Source organism: Scomber japonicus, chromosome 13, assembly GCF_027409825.1.
Source record: "Scomber japonicus isolate fScoJap1 chromosome 13, fScoJap1.pri, whole genome shotgun sequence".
Lineage (NCBI taxonomy): Eukaryota > Metazoa > Chordata > Actinopteri > Scombriformes > Scombridae > Scomber > Scomber japonicus.
Window position 1 is genome coordinate 13,887,267 of NC_070590.1, and position 16,653 is coordinate 13,903,919.

The window sequence follows — 16,653 nt, forward strand, 5'->3', positions numbered from 1 at the left end:
AATGATTTTTTTGAATACACTAATCCCCTTGTGCCCCCCCCGACCTCCCCCCCACACACTCCCAGAGAGCAGCCATACAGTATGAGTACAACATGGTATGAAATGAGTTTCTTATCATAGCATCTCCAGCATATACACTGTATCGAAATGGTATTTGCAAGCATTTTGTGGCCTTTTTGTTTCACACAAAAACCAAAAGTGGTTTACTTCAGAACAGCTGTTATTGATGATAAAAAAAACATTTACAGATTAAATGTTTTTCAGAAAGTTCTTTAGAACAGACGAACCACACAATTGCATCTAAATGTTTTGCCAGCCAAATGGTGCGACAAATGTCTCTTGACCCACGAAGGGCCTCATAGCTCCAAAATTGAAGCAAAAACATTTAATTCTCTCTGGTATTTACTGAAGTGTTATTCTAAGTAGGCTAAAATAAAATCCAAAACAGACTTGCATTTACTCTAGAGTTGCAACAATTATTTTAAATTACTTTTAAAGGAAAAAACGTGAAAATGTGAGGATTTCAAGCTTTTTTTAGTCTATTGAATATCTTTAGATTTTGGATTGTCAATGAGATAAAACATCTGAACCATGAGCTGTAAGAAATGAGAACAGACATTAGTCACTATTTTTGGACATACAGACAAAATGACAATGATATAATATACTCTACAAATGAACACAGAAATATCTGTAACAATTATAAAAATACACTGAAGATAATTTATTTGTCATTTGGTTTACTGTCTTGAAACACTTTACATGGCTGTACCAGATATTTTTGCAGATCTGAGGATGTTGATAGATTTGCACTTAGAAAGCTCACTAATCACACTGAGTTATTTACTAAGAGAGCATTTTGGCTGGAGGAAGAAGATTTACAGTGTTTAAAAATGAATACACAACAAATTATTTCTAAATGACATTTATCCACCTCTGTCAGATCTGCACTGGTATCTGGGACTCAGGTGCTTGGGGGTCTGTTCTTCAACAAGGGCCTGTCTTTCATCCTCATTTATAGCTTCACCTTTTTTTGTTTTTACTTCCTTGTGGAAAAATTTGTTTTTTTAGTTTCAATTGAAACTTCTGCTTGGCAGCTTTGTCTGTTGAGCGCCCATCACTTTTATTTACCGACTTTATTTTTACTACTTTATTTACTCTTTCTAATAGAACTGTTTATATTTAAATGTGTATAGTATTGTTTTGGGATAGCTTTTCTTTTTTTGCTTATTCATATCAATGTCAATCACTTAATATCGTTTTTAGATGTTAGTCTACTTTAATTGTTACATGTACAGACTTTAGTTTGCTGATCTCTTTTGTTTTCACATTTTTGTTTGTTTTGGTTGTGTATCTATTGCATCACCAATAGATTTATATTTAATAATCGTTGTCCCTTTCTGACCAAATGAACGTGCTTTTGGAAAGGGAGCTTTCCAAGACAAAGAATGACCACTTAAAGTTGGTCTCTAAATTGTGTAATTTTTAAAAATACTTTTACCCTGAACCTCTGGAGTCAAGATGATAACTTATTGTTAATAGCATTTTTTTTTGTTCTAGTAAAGTGCTTTACTGTAGATTGTACAGTATTTGTGTAAAACTGTCTCTATTTGTATAATGCTGTAAATTATACAAATGTACTTATAATTTTGGTAAGAGATGGTCTGTAGAGTCCACTTGAAGGCATTTCATTTGACACTCGATGCTGCTGAATTCCAAAGTAGAAAACATATTCTCCCCTTTTATTCCAGATCAAATGATCCAGGAGAATGCAATATTGAAGCATTTCTACAATATATAAATTCACTGCTCTTGTTTAGAAAATGCTCTCCTGTTAGACAGAAGTTGACACATGGGGTGTAAAGGTAGATTTTGGAATCAGCCAGTGTTTTTAGATGATGTGAGTCTATAAACTGGTGCCTAAAGAACCATCCTTCTGCCTGAGAAAGGCACCTGGGCTGGTAAATCAGAGGAGTGCGGTTTCATCTAACTGTTCAAATACTTCACAAGCTACTCTCACAGTCATGGAAACTAATCTGAAGGTCAGGGCAACTTGGTCTTGAACTCTTCACTTAGAGCATTAATGTTTCCTTTCTTACGTGAGGAAGTGTTGATTAATCATTCAACGTTTGTGATGTGACACAGTCTTCATACCCAGCCCTTGTGCCTTTCAGAAGAAAAAAAAAAATTCTATCTTCTATCTTCTATCATTACTCCTCTGAATGCTGTCTAATGAACAGTAATGATCTATTTTTGTCTTTTTGTGTTTTATATACTGTACATATGGCTGTCATGTATAAAATGAGCTGTATTTTCAATGGTTTGTTTTGTTTTGTTTTTTTTTTAAATAAAATGATTAATGCTTATGTCAGAATGAGAGACTGTTTTATGTACGTCTTTCTTTTCGTAAGAAAACCCTAACACATTTTATCAGCATGAGCTGTATGCCAGGGGCGGTTGAAGTTACCTTTTACCGTTTTTTTCCCATGTGTCATTGCTGACTCATTTAACTATGTTAACAATATTTTCTATGTAAGCTACACTAAAGGCCTAAAGAAAATTTCAATATTGACATGGAAACGTTTATCTCTTTACATTACACATTTGCATGCCGTCTTTATTGGTGTCATCAATATGAGTGTTTTTTATGGAGCCCCTAAAGCCTGAAAAGGTGATCCTTGTGAAGAAATGGTCTTGTAAAGTTATGTTGTGCACACAAGATAAAACATTATCATCTTTCTGGATTTCTGTGGATTTTAGATTAGATTGTTTTTAATAGTTTTGGTAGGAAAATGACTTGATTTTAACACTTAAAAAATACAAAATATGATGCAGTGAAAGTTTTTTTCCTCTCCTCTCCCTGCTCCATACATATCTGCTGCCCTCTAGTGGTCATTTACAGTAACATCAATTTGATGACTGACCTAATACAGCTTGTTCCCCATCTCTGTCACTTGAGTAGAAAAATATACTTCCAGTCTTTGCACAAGGCAAATCTTTATTAATATGTCCAGGCATGTATTATTATTATTCATGACACTTGTGCTATAATCATCCCAGAGTCACAACAACATCGAACAGTCAACTTTGTCAGGGTTTGGTTTCAAATAAATTATTTACAGGTCGTGTAATGTGAGATCGATGTGTTTTCCCGCCACTTTACAGTTGATAGATGTTAATAATCATAGGATAAACACACTAGAAACAGGAAGTTGACCATGTGCTTAGGCTTCTTTCCTTCAAAAGGCACTCGAAAGAGACACTTCCACTGCACAGTTAAAACAAATGAACTCAGCCCCCTCTCTAAACTATTCAATCAATCAGTCTGTGATAATGCCACCAATCTGAATTGAAATCTGCTGAATTGAATCACTTCTAATTTGTTCACTTTCAATGTTCATTCTGCTCTTTCTGATGAGATTCCAGGTGCTTAGTGGAATGACTATTTACATTATATCAAAAATAAAAAAAATTGCTTCTTTCTTTGGAAAATTTTGAATAAATGGAGGCGTGCACTGATTATAAACATTGATTGTGTGTATAAATGGAGTTTAGGCATAAGTGTGGAGAGATTATGACCTGAAGGTGTCGTGTTATGTTTTAAGAGCAGGCTTCATATTTACATATATTGGTTAAGTTACTAAAAGGCCGTAAGGTCACCTCTTAGCTGTTGTCACCAGTAAACCAACACAAGAGAGAAGTAAACATGAACTGGGTACTCCTTGCTATGATCTACCCATAATGGCTATCGGTATGCAGCTACAGTAGCTTGTCCTTTCATTGAACATTTTCACAGTGCAAACTTTTTCTCCAGCAGTCGTCAGCAGCTCGCAGTGTCTCAAACTTTGGTTCAATTTGAGTTCATTTTCATCATCCTCCCCTCTCAGGAGCCTTCATGTATGACATTAAGCCACGTAGATTTGTAGTGCACATATACAATCAGTGAAGACTCTTTCTATCTCGTCTCTGTCTGACTGGATTTAGTCTGTACAAGGTTGCAGTATATTCTGAGTATTATGCATTAAAAGGAAGAGGCATGGCTCAATCATGTTGACACATGAACATAAACACACTGACTATGATGTAACTAGCAACTGGAGTATAATTGTACTTATCAAGAAAGACCAGAAGTGGGGTAAAGCTGAAGTGTTGTGTAACATCTGCTAAGAGTGTTGGGGGTTATTATTACAGTCACACATGCACACAGAACAGTGAGGAGGGACGAGGGCTTCTTGTGCTTCTGTGCCTGTTAGGAACAAAGTGTTTGAGCAAAGCCATGAACAGGCACCCAAAAAGATATAACAATCATAGAAGTGTGTAACTGAGCAGGGAAATATTATAAGTCCCAAAAAACTGAGTGCAGTCAGATCTCCTCCAAATGGAGTCCACTGAAATATCACCACCTGTCACACACAGGTATATCAGCAGTAGCATTGCCGGCTGCCCTTCGTCACCTCCTCAGAGGAATGGACGGTGTTGGGAACAAACCCACTCTTTACGCCCTCCCAGCCATCCTGGATCTTGATGTCCCCGTTCCGAACCAGCTCAAAGATGTCCTTCGTCAGATCCACGAACGCCTTCAGAGGAAGAGACAGACATGTATCTAATGACTCCCAGTCATTGCAGTACGTAGATATAACAAAGTACAAATGACAGTAAGTTCAGCATTTTTAAACTGGGGTAAAATGACAGTACAATAATGGTAATAGCATGAACTCCAGACTTAGGACATGTGATAGCAACTAAACCATCTCCATGACAACTAAGCAACTTCAATCATCTGTGGTTGAAAACTTCAGAAACAAAAAGCAGTATGTTCATCAAAGAACCTTCAAGCTCTATATTTGTCTCGATTACTGTAACATTTTTAGTTCTTTAGTTGGCTGATTTTTTTTTTTGCCTGAAGAAAAAAATCCTTTGATAGAGATAACATCCACACCTTCTCCACATTGATGGCATCTCGTGCAGATGTCTCCACGTAGCGCATCCCGTAGGCACTGGCCAGCTTCTCTGCCTCCTGCTGGGTCACCTGACGTTGGACCTCCAGGTCATACTTATGGCCGACCAGTAGGAAGACGATGCTGTGCGGCTGGACGTGGCTCTGGGCCTCCTCCAGCCAGTTGTGGACATTTAGGAAGGAGCGGCGGTTTGTGATGTCGAAGAGTAAGAGCCCGCCTACTGAGTTGCGGTAGTAGGCTCTGGTGATAGACCTGGATAGATATAGAAATACAAAATGTGTATTAATCCACAGTGGGACATAGTCCACAAAAAAACACAAAATTTACTTTTGTTTCAGTGAAGTTTCAAGTATGTGCCCAGAAAAGAGTTCTGCCTTTACCTGAACCTCTCCTGTCCTGCAGTGTCCCAGATTTGAAGTTTGATCCTTTTTCCTGGCTCAATCTCCACCAGGCGGGAGAAGAAGTCCACTCCAACAGTCGGGTCTGATACCTGGGCAAAGCGACCCTCAGTGAACCTCCGGATTAGGCAGGACTTGCCAACGGTGGAGTCTCCGATGACGATCAGACGAAACTGATAAAGCCATATTGTCTCCATGTCGCATCAAATCTGTAAGAAAAAAAAAATAATTCAAATAATTCACTTGTCTCACCCTAACCCTAACCCAATAAAGAAGTCTAAGTATTTCTTTAAGGAGATCTGAAATGAAAATTGTTCAAAAGTTTGTTGATACATTTCAGTGCGTTTTTAGACTTCTTAAATTCTGTAACACAAAACACAAGAGACACAAGAGACACAAGAGAGGTTGAATATTTCAATTTCATAGCACAAATTATGCTAATATGAAATCCATGTGACAAAACGTTTAGTTTAGAAACCAATAAAAAATATTAATAAGTTGATAAATACTTTTGTCCATAAAATGTCAGCACAATAATTCACAACAGTGAAAATGTTCTAATTTCCAAGAGTCAAAGATTATGTCTGTAATTTTTTTCCAAACAACCAGAACCAAAAATATTTAGTTTACTATCATGTATGACAAAGAAAGAAAAGCATTCAATGATCACATTTGAGAAGCTAAATCCAGGTTGCAGCGCTAAAGCATAGTGTAAACATGGTGACACATTGTAATTAATGTCATTTATGGATTTCTTTCCACACATGAAACAGCAGGAAACCAGGTCTCAGCTATGTAAAATCCTAATAGAATCTCTTTTGTCACAAATTCAAATGAAGTCTTTTTTAAAGGAGGAAATTGAAGAAGAAAAAAAAATCAATGAAATAAACAAAACAAAAGAACAGATTCAATACACTTTTAGGTTTCTGCGAACAATAAAAACAACAAAATGACACTCTGCTATTCAGAAACACTGATGGGTAATACTCAGATCAGGACTGCCATCATGAGGAGAGAATAATAAATTCAAATCACCTCAGCAGATCCATGTGATTTACAGTTGGGTGATCTAATTTGAGGGGAAGGAGGGAGGGTGAGGCCACACCTCTCCAACTCAATAAACATTGGTGTACAGTCAGCCCCCATGTGGATAGTAGACTGGTTGTTATAATAACACACAATGAGGCCTTGAAGCTACAGCCAAGAATAAGCTCCAGAAAGATCTGCTGGTTGATAGTCTATTAGATATTTTCCAGGCTTCCTAGAAGGCCTCGAGCGACATTTATAATGAGATAACCCACAAACTTTACAATAAATAATGAGCGAATTGTTTGAACGATAAGGCCCGGCCCTGACAGCCTAAATATGTTGTACTTTAATGATTAATATTCAGCACACTGACGTAGCCTAATAAAAATGAAATAAATGATGACCCACCTTGAAGTTAGGAGCTCAGTACCTGGAAAGAGCAAACCCCATATCGATGTAAAAATGACCCTGCAGACCGCACAGGTAGTAGTGGTTGTGTTATTGCTTTACCCGCTGATAATATACATCCTGATATCTGTGCAGGTTTCCTGGGTACCGTCGCTATTTAACCCGTTTTTAAACATGAAACCAGCCTGTTGAGTGTGTTGGCCGACAGATGACCGGAGCTGCTATTTAATTTGAGCAGGACTGTGGTTATTTCCGCGAGGATCCGCTGATGAAATGGCAGCAGGATACAACAGCAGCATCACACATCTCCTCGCCCTCATCAGCACCATTACCGTAACTACGCGCATAATCGCGCAGCAGAAAAAACCCCACAGACTGCTGCTTTCAAAGACTGTGGGAACAAAACAGTAATTATACGAAGTGAGCGGACGTGAACATTACTTCACCCTATCCTGCCTACAATCATCTCAGCATGTAAAATGATTCTGAAAATGATTATTTAAACAGTATGCAACAACAATGTTACATTTTTTATTCGTTAAATTGAAGTTCGGCAGGTAGTTTTGCGGTTCAGGTTCTTACTCTGTGCTAGCAGTGCAATATGTTAATTAATGTGTTTGACATTTATTGTATGTATGTATTTCAGACCTGCTTTCCTGCTAGGTCAAATATATCTTACCACCAGGTATTTTAAAGTTTAACCATGTAGTTTTTTTTAACATTAATCAGTATTTTAATATTCGCTGTTTTGGTTGTTTTAATGCCAGTCTGCTGCTTTGCCCCACTACTCAATGTTCAGATCCCTCTCAGACAGTCAGGCCAGACTTGAAGTGTGACACAGCAGTTATAGGTTTATCAATTTACATTACATAATTTAAACAGCTATTATTCTCAGATTTTCTTCTAATAAGTGGCCTTAATATTCCAGTTATGAACGATAAATTAGGTGGGAACATCCAGAACACCTCATACATACTGTTACTATAGATACATGCTTATATATATATATATATATCAACATTTTTAGAATTATTTTTTCATTTTAGAAATAAGATGAGACATGATAATCCTTTATTAGTCCCATGCTGGGGAAATTTACAATAAACTTTAACTCACTTGTTACTCATTTGTTCCCAAAGTGGGGTCCAGTGACCCCAAAGTATCCTTGAGTAGGCTTCAGCATTCCCCAGCAAAAAGGGGAATAATTTCTATTCACTATAATTCCATCCACAAATAACACAATGACAGAATGGGTTTTATACACATAAGAAAAATTCCTGGGGACTCTTGGACAAAATCTTAACAAATAGGGGTCCACTGTTTAATTTGTGTCAGTTTATGTCTTGCTGATGTGAAAAAATGTGAGTAGCACTGGTCTAAAGTGTAAAGCTGATGTTAACATGAAGCACTTGAATGCATCACCAGTTGTTAGCAGTTGTGTTGGAGTTGTTCATAGCAGCTGAGAGTGGTTGTGAAGCAAACAGACTCAGACTGTCATGTGTGATAAGACGGGTGGACTGTAGGGATCGCAGGCTGTCTTATCCACTTTTTTCCGCATATTTTGATGATATAACAACAACTTTAGGTTTGTGAATTGGGGGGAAGAAAATGTTTCTACTTTTTTAGTCTTTTCATCCCAGAGCCCAAGTGTGATGTCAGCTGTTAACTACTCTCCATGACTTCACTATAGTTTTTTGTGAAACCTGCACACTAGCACCTCTCTTAAATTTTCTACAGTTCTACTGAGGAGTTAGTGTTTTCTGCAGAACTGTGGCCATGCAGCAAGAGCTTTTGTTCAAAGTCTTGGTCATCGGGGACTTGGGAGTCGGAAAAACATCCATCATCAAGCGGTATGTCCATCAGATCTTCTCCCAGCACTACCGAGCCACCATTGGGGTGGACTTTGCCCTGAAGGTGCTGCAGTGGGACAATGACACCGTGATCCGACTACAGCTGTGGGACATAGCAGGTCTGTCAAACAAATCCTGGTTTATGTACATCAGGTGATTGTTTTAGCTATTTGGAAACAAAAACCTTTTGTTTCACCTTCAGTAGTTGTGAGCTGCAAGTTGTTAAAGCTACTTTGTGAAATAAGCTGTAAATTAATTAGAGAGCAGCAGCTTTAGGAAACTAGGAACATGTGAAAAATTAAAGAAAACTGCAGAATATCATCTTACCAAGCAGTTATTCTCTTTTACAGAGTCTCAAAAGTCTTGCTTTCTACCACTGCATTAAGAATATATCTGCCTGTTTTAACTTGTTTCAATCATTTTTCAAGAAATTGTCAGAATGAGGCTGAAAAATGACACCTTTTTATAAACTTTTTATGACTCAGTGAATCAAAAAGGACTTGATAAGATGTGTATTTTTCTAGTAAGTGAACTCCCAGTGAAAGTGTATGTGTGTGTGTTCAGTAAATGCCTCGGTCCCTCCTTGTCATTTGAAGCCTGGTTGAGGAATGTAGATCTTGTGCCTGGCTGTGACTCAAGTGATCCCATGGTCATAATGTCAGTCACATGATGGCGACTACTGTAGAATAAACACATACACATACACCCCCCTCTCCTCTAATATTTCTCACTAGCATGACGTACTGTGAGTTTATTTAATTTCATGGACTTAAAAGGTGTCTTTACATAAATATGCCTGTGTGTCTGATGACTGTCTGTGCGTCCCAGGACAGGAGCGGTATGGGAACATGACTCGTGTCTACTACCGGGAGGCAGTGGGAGCGTTGGTGGTGTTTGACGTGACGAGAGCCTCCACGTTTGACGCCGTGCTGAAGTGGAAGGACGACCTGGACTCTAAGGTCAGATGAAAGGCTTGTGTGAGCTCCATAAAGTCAACTCACCCTTAGAAAACAGTCTGAGGCCTTCTTCCTCTGCTGTCATGTTGCCTCTTTAAAAGGTGTCCAAATTCATACTGTGCCTGCACACATCTGGCCACAACCTCACACTGCAAGGTTATAGTTAAGGCTGGAGTGATGTTATTGTCCCAGTTTAAATAGTATTAATGTCTTCTGAATGGAAAGCACAGCAAAAAATATATTATATTATGAATATATTAACATTGTAGGCTCTTAGTCAGGCAAACCAAGCAGATTGAAGACATCACTGTGGCCCCTGAGAATTTCATAAACAAAATGATTAAATGAGGAAATAATCAGTAGATTAGGTGATAATGAAAATAGTTAGTTGCAGTCCTAAGTGGTATTAATGGCAGGTATACTGTATGTAGCGAATCATCCACACCTCACCATCTGTTTTAGTCACCTGGGCGTCATGTCCTGTTATATGATATCCACAGAACAGGCAGCTCCAAAGACCAGGACACATTCAAAGAGGTTGTTTCAATGCCCAACATCTTAATATTTTACAACTCACATTGGCCTGTGATCATACTGAAACAGCATGAAAGGCAAAATATTCTTCCTTAGGAAATGTGTTGGGAAGTTTGAACTGCTTTTTTATGCTGTTTAGAGAACAATGTACACCTTGCTCTTGTGGTTAGATTTATTACTTCCTCAACAAGAGTAGACAATGGTCTCTTTACATTAACTTCTTGTATAGTTAAAATCGCCCTCTACTCACAAATGCCCCCCCCCCTCCCCCCCAAGTTTGACACCCAAAGGCTGTCTTCACATTTATCTGCTGAAAGGGAAAGTTTCACTATGCTCACCAAAGATTTAAGACAGAGTTTAAAGTCATTCATCATGATTTTGTGACATCACAACTATTTTTGGAAGCCTACCGTGGTCCATACATAGATTTGGGAACTCAGAAATTGAACCTTTTTTGAGAAACACTTTACTATCCCAAGCAGAGTATCTTGTATGTATCTATATGTATTAAAACATACTTCAAATTGTCTTAAAGTAAGCTAAATGATATTACAGTTGGTATAACAATTACGTAACCTGTCTTTCTTCTTTCCTAAGGTGACTCTGAACCATGGGAGGCCAGTTCCAGCTGTCCTGTTGGCCAATAAGTCAGACCAACTGGCTTCCCAGCAGCCCAAACTCGACTCCTTCTGCAGGGAGAACGGCTTTGTTGGCTGGTTCGAGACCTCAGCCAAGGTATGCAACACACTTTTAAATAAGTCAAATCACCGGTAAAGACATTTAAAGTTTACTCAAGGTGGTACAGTAACATTTTTTGCTATACCAATGAGTCCTGTGCAAATCTGGGAGATCTTTTTGATGTTGTAAAAGGGATTGACTTCAGACAAACACTTAAAGACTTAATCCTAGACTGAATCAAATAGTTGACAACCAGCTGGTCTCTACATAATTAGCATAGTAAGGTTAACTACACGTTTGACACACTGAAACAAAACAATAGCGATATTATTACAACAGAAGGCCATTGTTAAAAAGAAATTATTCTGCAAATTGCTGTCGGGTGTTTTGGTGCAGACACTGAAAGTTCGAAAACATTTGCTGTGGTCTCAAGAGACAAATAGAGGACCGTCTGCAGTCTGGTGTGAATTAGCCCTGTGCCTTGTTCCTCCCATTCAAAGCCTCACAGACTGTCTAATGAATTACACACCAGCGTGCAAGTCAGAGGTAGTAATGTAGTTCCTGTACACAAAGGCTCAACAGACAGTGCAGGACTGAGTTGTTGTATGGTATGTTTTTGTATTTTCTTACTCTAACTATGATCAAGGCTGACATTTGTGGATATATGTGGCTTCTCATGGCTACAAGAGAGAGCGGGTTTTAACATTTTTTAACCTCAGTACCAAAAAATCCTGTACTGTGACCTTAATACACTAAAAACAACACATTCCTGTTAACCTGGCTGTCATGGAGCCACATTATACCAAAGCAAGTAAAAGGTTGAATCATTCATTATCTGCTATTAAAGGTCCTGTACCGCTAAAGGTCACCCACACAGGTGTTTTCATGTATTTTGCTGTATTAGGCTGTGCTTTCTCTGATTTATTTATGTCTATAACTCTGATTTTTGCATCTTCATAACTCGTATTGGTTCATGAGGTAAATCAAACATAGCTCTGCCTAACTTCTACCTGAACAGAGGACTAATTATCCAGAATGAGTGAAAACAGCTGTGTGAGTGTCCTGGCTCTTTTGAAGGGATGTTTCATGCGTTACATATTTTTATTCTGGGGCTCAACTTTAACCATGTTTAACATAAACAGCTGACATTGTAACAATGTAAAGGTAACATAAAGTCACAAAAAGCAAGTTACTTCCCCTTTAAGAAATGTCAGTTAACCTGCAGTAACTGTTTTTTTTTGGCCACTTCAGGGCAGTGGAAAAAATCTCTAACATATTATCAAGTTGGCAAATTTGTTAGCAAACAGGTGTCTATAATCTAATATCTTTGGAGCTTTGTTTCTGGTCATCTGATAAATATGAATGAATATGAATACAATCTAACTGCTGAGGGAAATAGCTGGTTCTTTAGCTGCTAAATGCTCCACTGTGTTCGTTAGCTAGTCACTAACTTTGTCTGTCTGCCTTTTGTGATGGGTAGGTAATGTGTAATGGGTTTCTTTGAGCCCTTTTAGCTTAAAACAGCTGACTTTTCTAAGAGTGAACTAAAACAGTAACGATATAAAGCATAGAGGTTCATCACTATCAGTGTCATTTGATCTATTGTTAATTTAAAAATATTAATCATAGCCACTTCAAGAGAAGAATTTTGTATTTTCCCTAAAATATTGGGTCTTAAGTTTATGTTTTTCGTCATAATTCCTATCTGCTATGACAACATTTACTTTCCAGACGTTGAGGTGTTGGTATAACAGCATATATCTTTATACTCTATATGTACCTTAAGTGCATGATTTATTTACACCTGTGTTTTTTCTTCTTCAGGAAAACATGAACATTGAGGAGGCAACGCGCTGCTTGGTACAGCACATCCTGAACAACGAGGAGAGCCCAGTGATAGAGCGAGACCCTGGTTCCCTCGTCCTGTCTGGATACACTAACACCGCCAAGGAACATTTCAACTGCTCGTCATGTGTGAAATGGTGACTCTTGACCATTCACAGTCAACCAGGAAGTGAACAGCAGTGAGGCCACGGCTACAGAGATAAGTTTGGCTCAGGGACTGTTTGTTAAAAAAAACACAAAAAAAACTTTTTTTTTTTGTTCAATCAATCTTAGTCTACAACTTTAAGTGAAGAAAAATGTAAAATGGGATTTGTTCATTCAGCAAGGCAACACGATATTGTGTGAAACACATTATACTTAACACAAGTCAATTTTAAACAAAAATGTTAAAAGTAAGTTTTGTTTTTAAATTCAAACTTGAATTATTTGTAAATTTAGGCAGAGAAACATTAAGTGCGATCTGGGGCAGACTGAATAAGCATATGCCAACTCTTTATCTTTATAGTTTTAGTCTTCAATTTAGATTTTGGACCACGGATGGCATGTTTATTTCATCCCTTTTTATCATGGAAATATAATTTTCTCTTTTTTATTAACTCATTACATTTGCACATGAAAATTGCACAATTGTGTGTTACGCTGTGTTTTGCTGGGATGTAATCCATATTTATTATTACTATAAAGTTTTGGTACTTACAATGCCCACTTAATTCTCTTGCTGGTTTTGAACATTCGTCAGTTGTGGTAGGTGCCTTTGATATTTGGCTGAACTGCCAGCTTTGAGCTCCCAAAATATATACAGATGTTTAAGCTACTAATGAAACATGTATGGAGAAGAAATTTCAAACAAAAACCAAAGTGTAAAAATAACAATTTGCAGTTTTATTGGGGGTTATAGGAGGGACTATTTCTTGGCTCTGAGTACCTTAACAGGGAAGTTGCAGTAAAATGAGGGAATTGTCAATTTTTACACTTCAGTTTTAATCAGATTAAACACACAAGATGTAATGCTCTTATTATTGACCTTTTGTGGTATTGGTTTTGTTACCTTTGGAAAGAGACTTGCTAGCTATTTCCCACCGCTTCCAATCTTGATGCGAGGCTAAAGCTAACTGTCACCTTGCTGCAGCTTCATATTTAGAGTACAAACATTAGAGTGATATCTCATCTAACTCTCTACAAGAACAAAAACAAGCACATTTCCAAAAACGTGAGTGAGTTCCTGTCACCTTTTACAGGTCTTAAATTCATCTACTGTGTTTAAACTGAGCAGGAAAGCAGCAAAAATACTGATTGACTTGATGTTGGTTGAAAGTTAAGAGTGAAACTAACGGGATAATTGTGTCAGGCGGTTCATATCTGAACCTCCTGCCATTACAAAAGTCGCACTATCCATCATCTTAAGATCACAGCCCAAGAAATAAATTCATTATTTATTATGCTGTCAGAGGAATCCCTTTATGTATTAATACACAGGATAGATCTGAGGGATACATCCCGTGTTTTCACAACTGCCCTGTAAATATGTAAAGACATTTCTTTCATGCTGGATGCTGAACTGATGAAGTAGAAAAATCTGTTCTTGCATGCTGCTCAGAAAAACACACAAGAATCCTTTGCAGCCGGAAATAAACTTAAATGTTGTGGCAAAAATCCAGGAGAGGCCGTGTAGCACATTTGTCCTTTAAATGGAAATTCAATTAGTTGATAAAACCTAATGGCTATTAGTGGACTGAGATTTTACTTAATTAGGAATAGCAGTGGTAAAGGGTAGACCACTTTACGACATCTTTACGACATGGTCAATTCAGTACTACTATCCGTCTTTTCATGCAAGCATCTCCTCCCAGTCATGGAATAATTTCGCTGCATGATTGTTGACTATTCCAAAAACAAATCTGAATATCCTCAAAAACGTTTAGATTTACTCTGGATATGAATAACTTTGATAGCAAACCTGACTCACTGTCAAACTGTTGGTGCTCTACTTAGTATGAGACACTTTTCTTCCACTCTAAAATCAATTTCTTACCAGTGAAAAACACAGTATGTGCTGCTCTTTTCTGCACGCCACCGACAGGCCGGCCGCCTTTGTTGATTCAGCCTCAAGTGTTATTTAAAATTCCATGTTTTCAAATTAGGTGTGTGCTTTACATTTTACTTCACTCTCTTTGATGTGTAATAGCCTGACTTTGTAATGCAACACATTTGTAACTGCATTCTCTGTGTACCAGACTACATGCAATAAAAATCTGTTTTGTGGCGCTGCATACTACAAACCTTATTTTCAGCATTGTTTACAGGATCTTTGCAGGGGTCAAAAGATATGTCACATCCTCTCAGCCCAAATGAACCCCCCCCCCCTCCCTAAAAATATGGAAATCAACTTTGTCCTAGGTTTGGTTCACACAAAAAGCAAAAAGTAACTTTCGCCTTAGGGATATTGCCCAATCTCAACAAACAACTTTTGAGTTATAGAGAAAAGGTCCAACATTGTCTCCAAATAACATCTCTGCGCATTTCCCCCAGGCATTTTTTCATATAATATATATAATATATATAACCACCTCTAGTAATAGTTCCTATAGAAAATTAGGTTCACGTTACCAGAACATTGCATATTGCCAGAAAGCTTTACAAACCCTCTTCAGATGTTTGTGGTTTAAAATAAAGCAGGAGCCGTCACTGAACCCTCCCTGATGGTATTTACTGCACCGTGAAATGTGATTTAACACATACTGGGAATGTTACTGGAACAAATGAATCAAACTGTAAAATTTCTGGATAATTGTTTTAAAGTTGCAAGACATGTCACCAAATGGGGATCTTTATATGTTTGCTAGTATGTTAGGTAGCCTATATAAACTGTGTGTGTGTGTGTTTGTGTGTATGTTTGGGGGGGGGGGGGCACTACAATCCTACATATAGGAATATTGTGATATGATATGATATATATGATTAAAAATACTGCAGGATTAGACATACAACATATGAAATACCATAGCAGGGAGACTGCAGATTCACTTTTCAGTCAAACAGAATGGGGGCAGGCATCACACCAATGAAACACCTTTTGTTGATGTTATCATGGCTTTTCTTCCTAGGTGTCTGCATTTCATTGGTAATCAGGGAGAGTTTGCACATCACACAGTCTTGAACCCTATGTGTGCGCACCCTGGTGATGAACCAGCTGATGCCTGGAAAACCCGGGGCAGCCTTCTGCTTTAAGATGCCCTCCCCGGACCCGAGAAAGTGGCCCAATCGCCCTCCTTTCTCAGTCACCTGATTCATGCCATTTTACACACAAGTTTGACTGACAAAAAAAAAGAAAAGGAAAAAAAAACACGGAATTGGCCTATCGGCAACCTCAGCAGCGAAATACACCCTTTTGTAAGAAGATTAAAAAGACTCGGGATGGAAATGAAAGGTTAGATGCAGCCAGCGCACGGTGCTTTGAGGCGTTTGCGGTCGGATGTCTGCATAGATTCAGAGGAGAAACCGGGTGAAGAAGAAGAGAGGGGGGAGAAAAAAAGGGGAAAGGACATCTTTTTATATCGCTTTTGAAAAATGAGTCAGTCATAGGGGATGCCGCATAGATTTGATAATAATCACCGGTAGTCTTTCGATTGTTGTATTTCGGATTCAGTCCTCGTACAGGCGCATCTCACCCTTGTGGCAGCGGCTATTTCAGGGATACATCACAGCTTACTGTACATTATCGTGTATTATTATAGGAAGCTGATTTTGATGCAGGCCGCTCTGATTATTTATTTGATTTTGCAGCTTTTTTATGCACAGCCTATTTTTTTTGCAGCCGGCTCTTTCTGATGCCTTCGACTGAATATTAAATGCTCCTCTGGATGTGACCGTCTTATGTTTTATTTGGCCGCCGCATGAATTCTCCCACCGGATCCTCGTCGGTGTACGCTGCTGTCCTCCTCCACCACCACCTCCTCCTCCTCCTCCTCCTGCTGCTCCTCCTGCTCAGACGGCCGAT

At 38.3% G+C, this 16,653-nt stretch overlaps 2 protein-coding genes across 2 annotated transcripts; one reads left to right on the plus strand and one right to left on the minus strand.

Moving 5' to 3' along the window:
- Positions 1-4,421: 4,421 nt before the first annotated feature.
- Positions 4,422-5,553, minus strand: LOC128371270 (ras-related protein Rab-39B-like). Its single transcript, XM_053331546.1, has 3 exons — positions 5,339-5,553; positions 4,940-5,210; positions 4,422-4,577 (listed from the first exon to the last, which is right to left on the minus strand). The coding sequence occupies exons 1-3, from the start codon at positions 5,551-5,553 to the stop codon at positions 4,422-4,424; spliced, it is 642 nt and encodes a 213-aa protein (XP_053187521.1).
- A 3,016-nt stretch (positions 5,554-8,569) lies between these two features.
- rab38c (RAB38c, member of RAS oncogene family) lies at positions 8,570-12,797 on the plus strand. Its single transcript, XM_053331741.1, has 4 exons — positions 8,570-8,762; positions 9,472-9,602; positions 10,731-10,868; positions 12,636-12,797. The coding sequence occupies exons 1-4, from the start codon at positions 8,570-8,572 to the stop codon at positions 12,795-12,797; spliced, it is 624 nt and encodes a 207-aa protein (XP_053187716.1).
- Positions 12,798-16,653: the final 3,856 nt, after the last annotated feature.